This window comes from Rhincodon typus, chromosome 6, assembly GCF_021869965.1.
Source record: "Rhincodon typus isolate 14 chromosome 6, sRhiTyp1.1, whole genome shotgun sequence".
Classification (NCBI taxonomy): Eukaryota; Metazoa; Chordata; class Chondrichthyes; order Orectolobiformes; family Rhincodontidae; genus Rhincodon; species Rhincodon typus.
The window spans coordinates 50,467,707-50,474,050 of record NC_063337.1 but is presented as its reverse complement, the minus strand read 5'-3'; the positions used below and the strand labels follow the sequence as shown (position 1 = coordinate 50,474,050).

General features: G+C 36.7%; 1 protein-coding gene across 1 annotated transcript in view; it reads left to right on the top strand.

Moving 5' to 3' along the window:
* The window catches only part of LOC109916311 (neuronal PAS domain-containing protein 2), a 131,700-nt gene that overhangs the window by 90,214 nt on the left and 35,142 nt on the right, over positions 1-6,344 (top strand). Inside the window, exon 12 of the mRNA XM_048597984.1 lies at positions 3,438-3,559. Coding sequence (XP_048453941.1) covers positions 3,438-3,559 — 122 coding nt within the window. The remainder of the gene's footprint in view (positions 1-3,437; positions 3,560-6,344) is intronic.

Sequence of the window (6,344 nt, the reverse complement as noted above, 5' to 3'; positions counted from 1 at the left end):
GTTGTGTTCATCCAGCCCTGCACCTTGTTGTCAGGGATCACTAGTAGTTTAGTTTGAGTTCAGTTTCGAAAAATCAGACTTCTATTTAAGCCTAGCAGAAGAATAAGGATTTTAGTTCAGGAGATAAATTTCATCCGAGCAGAATTGTAGTTTGTTAGGTTTGTAGAATCTCAAAGTTTTAGAGTTTATAGAAATCTCTTTGCCTGTTGGAACTGAACAGAAATCCAAAGCTTCAGAAGTAGAAAGAAACCTTAGAACTGTTTCAACAGTTCAAGAAAGAATACTAGAATCAGTGAAGTAAGAATTTAAAGAGTTAGGAAAGAAGTAATATTTCTCTTGGAGTGATTATCTGTAAAGGATATTGCTGGGATAATATGTTGAATCTTTTTTGTTGCTGTTAATGTTAAGATCTTTTCAAATTGACACACATTTACAGCTTTGTTTTGTTTTCTTTTGTGTAATAAACATGTGTTTAGTGGTAAAGCAACTCTGGCAGCCTTGTGTGAATATGTTCAGTGCTTAACCAACATTGCAACAAACTGCAAAAATAGGATTTGTGATCTATCAATCTGGCTTTCATTCTGGGATCTGATTTGTGAAATGTGGACATAAGCTGATATCATATGAACATACAGGTATATGAATTTATGAAATGGGAGCAGGAGTAGACCATTAAGCCTGTCAAGCCTGCTGAGAACCCCAAAGACGCAAGAAACTCTTAAGAGAAACAGATTCTCCTCATCTCTGTCCTGATCAAGCTACCCTTCTAGTCCAGCACTCGCCCAAAAGAAGAGAATCCTGACAACTTAGTCAATGCAAATGTATTTGGGGACAATTTCCGATCACATGCTGCTTGCAGGAAATCTCACCCATTAAGCAACGCATTTTAGAAATCATCGACAGCACACATGCAATTTTCTAATACGTGGTAAGATGCCCCTTTTTTTTCTGTTAGATCAGACAAATTGTTGAGTTTTGTCTCTGATGAAGAGTCATCTAGACTCAACATGTTAGTTTGCTCTCTCCTAATGGATGCTGCCTGACCTGCTGTGATCTCTAGCATTTGTTGTTTTCAGCACAGATTCCAGTGTCTGCAGTAATTTGCTCCTAAATTGTTGAGAATGGTGCATAATTCATTAATGGGAAAAATATATAAATATGTAACGTCAAGAGATGCTTATTCCTTATCTTTATCAGTGACTTTGCTGTTGTCAAATGCTTTCTTTTTATAATGCCACTCTCTCTGTGGTTAATTCCTCATAATGTTCAAATCAGAACAAATGGGAATAGTACTGGATACTGGGAAAATGAACGCAGTATGTTTCAGCATCTCTAAAGGCAACACTAAGGGAATATTATTATTTTGTCAACCAGCCTTTGCTCTGTGATCTGCAAATTCTTTAATAATATCATGGTTTCCTCACTTACAAGGTTTCAGCTCACCTTGATGGCAATTGCCTCTTTCACTTCACTGGGACGAGGTTTGTTCCCTAGAAAGTAGATGGAAGAATAGAAACATCAATATATTTGACCCTGTTTCACTCTAGTTATAACAACACGCTTCAAGCAATCTTATCTACCCCGTAGTGAGAGATCACCACTATTCCTCGAGCAGGCTGCTAAGAAAATCTTTCTTGTACAACTGGAAATCTGAACATCCACAGACCAAAGACAAGAAGACTGGAGTCCATAATCTTATGAGAGATAGTGTTATGCCTGCAGAAAGCATATAAGAGCAGTGTATATGTTGACATAAAAGACAGATCCTTTTTGCTAGGAATACGGCTGCAGTGCTTCACTTCAGCATTCTATACCAATGAAAGAGTTTGCATCAATCCTAGTAGTAGAATTACGTCTCCACTTCTAGCAATGCAATCTGAGATAAAGTGGACATCAACAGCCTGTCCAATGTAGATGACAACATGCATATTAAACTATGAAGAATATATGCCTAAGCCGTTGGCATCTGAGTACATTTCTTCAAGTGTTTTCTTACCTTCAAAAACCAACAAAATTATATTCATAATAAATTTTGCAGATCATTCCTGCCACATCCTACTTGGATATCATGCAATAAACAATGAATGGCAATTTCTGTTTAATTGCAATTAATTGGGATTTTACAAAACGTCTTGAGTAGGTGAAGAAATAAAGACTTTCTATGTACTATATCAAAATGTTCACAACTTGTCAAACTTTTCTTTTTAATGTTGGTTAGTCTATCTATGTGCGATTCTTATTTATATAACTTATGGTGGCGCTAATGTAAGAGAATTTGTTACTTTGTCCCAGTTCTATTTGCTGAATGATCAGATTTTTGTTCCTGAGGCAGATACAAGCATTGGGAAATTTCCCAGCCTCAGGAGAAACAGTTCTGACTGGATGGATCTTTGTTGTATGGGAAAGGAACACTTGCTGGGGTGAGGGGCGTAGTTCTGAAGTGACCTTGGTGTCTGCTGGGTGCTGAGACAGGCTATTTAAATGTTTTAATCAAAGCAGCCCTTGTCCCACTCACACACTGTCCATGCCAACTCAAGTCCAACCCACCCCCATGGCACCTTATATCTTCTATGTCAACCTATGCCCCTAAACCCCCTCCACCCACCCTTACATCCTCCATGCCAAATCACCAAGCACATCCATAGGTCAACCTCAGGTGCCATGCTTAGACGAAAATAAAACAAAGTCCTAAGTATTAATTGCAGAGTTCACTATATCAAAGAAAAGCTCTTGTTGATAAAAGACCATTCAATACATTTAAACCTCTTCAAATTCCCAGCCTCTTACAAAAACAAACATTCATATCCCCACATAAAATGCAGCTAATCCCTCCGTAACTCTGCAAAGCTGTTAATCATACTGTGAAATTACAGCCTTCCCCATCCAAAGTGATAATTATTAGTGTGGAAGCAGTCAAAAAGTAAAAACACTATAAGGATCACGCTCAGTCTTATGCCAACAAACTACTATCAAACTCTGAAGCACTGATTATTTTTCAACTTAGAGACAAATCAGGCTTTTTAAAAAAATGTGGCGATTCATATAACGTGACAGCTTGGCAGTTTCACAGACATGAACTCCCTTTTACACAAAACCAGGTCTACTCTTAAAAATTGTAAATCACACATTATGGGAAACAGACCTCACTCCAGCAAAATTGGGGTCTGTTTGCTTTAACCCATACATCCCACTGCCTTGCCCCCACCATTGCTACTGGATGAAGATTGAATCAATGAAAATGGGAGTAGGACTTCTGGATCTGGGCGACCAAGTTTCTTTAACCTTGTGAAAATTCAAACCATTGTGTCGAGGTTCAATTTGGTAAATTACATTTGTTTGATTCATTTTCAGGCACTTGTGTTTTCTGTACAAACAGTTTAGTAGTTGCAAGTAAGTTCTGCGTGCATTTTGTAGTTAAATATTCTTTCTGACTGCAGGGCTCCACCGATCATTGGTTATTTGCCTTTTGAAGTCCTTGGTACATCAGGTTATGATTATTACCATGTGGATGATCTGGAGCAGCTAGCCAGGTGCCATCAACAATGTACGTACCATTTGGGTGAGAAAAATGCTCAGAATTTTCAAAAATATTTGGAATTAAGCTGTTGGAACAGAAAATAATGTAACTCTTTCACATCTAAAAATGGACAAGAGAATTTTTAAAACATTACAAATATGCTTAACATATAGAGTTGAGTAAAAATGTATTTGAAAACTCCTGAGTCAGAATGAATCACATCCTTTTAATTAACTGCAAGCAATCTTATTCATCTTAGTTTTTGTTGAGTTACGTCTATTTTCATCAATCTCAGACTTCCAGTGGGGAGTCACATTAACAAGGAATGCTGGTCAGAGAGTCACTCCTACAGTATTGTGTCTTGAACTCCAATGAATGCTGCTTGTAAGTGCAATCCCATCATGAGCAAGAAGCATTAGTAAATTTTCTCTACAATGCTTAATTTAAACAATATTTGAGCAATATTTTCTCTACAATATGAAAGCATTCTGTACTGACATTTCCTCTGTAAAGTTGACTGTAGCCAATTAATGTTAATTTTTTTAAATTCCAGATCTACATACTATAAATGTTGTTAGACTATATATAGCAGCTTAAAGTTATATGCATTAAAATTAACACTCAAAAAGTAATTTTGTGGTTCAATAAAAACAACATGTGATTTATTACTTCTATATTTTTCATTTCAAAGTGAATAACAATAACTCTGTAATAATGTACACCGTATTGTTTAACACTACTTACCATCAATTATCAAATGAAGTCTGCTTTATTAAAGGAGAAAGAAAATTGTGGAAAATGCTTTATGTTCACACTATTGACTGGTATTGAAACAAAATATATGCAATATACATCCAAAATATTAACGTTTTAGCTGATATTTCTTCACTATAGCAACTACCAAATTGAGTCCCTTTTGCTGCCAGGCTACTCCAAAGATATTATCAATTGCCTCAATTGAAAGCAATAAGGGCCTCACTTTAAGATTGACCTGAAAGCCATACAAAGCTAATATACACTGGATTCTCAGAAAATAAACTACTAGTTAGTGAGGGACCATTCTTCCTCACTAGAATGTTCTCACAGATGGGATTCTTAGATCAGCTCTCGTTAGGGAGAAGGTCCTCTTTCATTGCTGTAAAACTCTATGATTGTATAACCCTAAAGATGTAAAATCTATTTCCTTTTTTGTGAGTAAAGAGATAACTACAGCTTTACTCTAAGAATAGCTACTTAGCCTCTGTGGAAGGATGATGTCACAGTGATGTCAGATCGCGTAGAACTGGAGCCTGAGCTTGTAAATTGCAGAAGATGCCCTCCTTTACCTTGCTTATCATTATGTTTAATTTAATGATATTGTTTTGGATCTTTCCTTGTTATTTACACACAATGTACTTGAATGTGAAGAAAGGTTGAAATTCCTTGGAAAATTCTGAAGACTGTCAATATAGCTTAATTAAAAGAACCATTTACTAAACTAACTAAAATTACACTTTGAGAAGCCTTCTTTTGTTCTCTAGAGAAACAAGGTCACAAGAATTCTCATCAAGTCAGGTCAGATTAAATCTTATCACTGCATTAAAATGTGTTAACATTGAGGTAACAAAATGGTATTGCAACATACAGCAAAATATGTAAAGCTCAAAATAACCATAATGGATTACAGAACTTAATCCCAAAGTCAGATGTGGGCTTGTTATACAAAACCTAAAATAAAAGTATCTCTTAGCATCTTCATACAGTAGTCTAAATCCAGATTAGTTTGGGCTATAAAAGCAAGTTGTGGTGTTTGTTTATATGATCTGAGGGCATAGGCACCTACCATGTAGTACACAGGAATGCATGCATTCAAAGACAAGGACCACGTATGTCTTTTAGGGTTTTTTAAGTAACCGCAATGAAACAGAATATAATGTTAATAACCCATTCACTTACCAAATGCGCAGCCAAACTATGACTAATAATCGAAACATAAACTGAATCCTACAGCATGGATTAATGGTTTGGATTAACAGTCCAAAGAATTTAAATTCCACATTAGCCGTTTCAGAAGTTAACTCAGTTAAATTTACCAGAAATAAAGAAAGGGTACAATTATAAAAAATGAAATTTGCCATAAGGCCTTTTGGGGTCACCATTATCCTTTAGGAAATGAATCCTTCTGTCCCTATGATCATACAAAAATGTTTTATTGAGGGAGACCCAAAATATGCAGGAAGGAGATTGATTCACCTTGACTTTGGACAGTAAGGCCAAAATCTGTCCTCATTCAGATGAATGTGGGTAAAACACAGAATTTATCTACTTCTGAATGATTATAGTGCATATTCCTACACATCCACTGCTGTTTTCCTCAACTGAAAGCTCCCAATGAGCTGTGCCCTCAGCAGGATGTGCCAGCAATGTGAAAGATGTTGCTTGCTTTTCCCTAAAGATAGACTGTTGTTTAACAGGAAGGTGGGAAAAATTGTGCTGCGATGGATGTTCTTGCAATTGAGTGCTACAGCACAAAGAAGAATCCTGACTGACCAATGTGGCACTGGGTGCTTTAATAATGCAGCTGGGAAGAAAGACCAGGGATCACCTGGGCCACCCTCATAAAGAATGAGAACAGGTGAATGGTAGGTCAACTCGTGGATTCTGGACCCAAGGACATTTTAACAATGCCACATAGATGGTGGTCAATGTTAGGGAAGACATTTTCACATGACTAATCCTTTTATCTGTCACACAGTTTAATGCACAACACCACCATTATTTAGCCAGCTACATTCCTTGGCACTCAGGACTTGTGCCTAACTATCAGATACTCCATCTTACTCTCTCT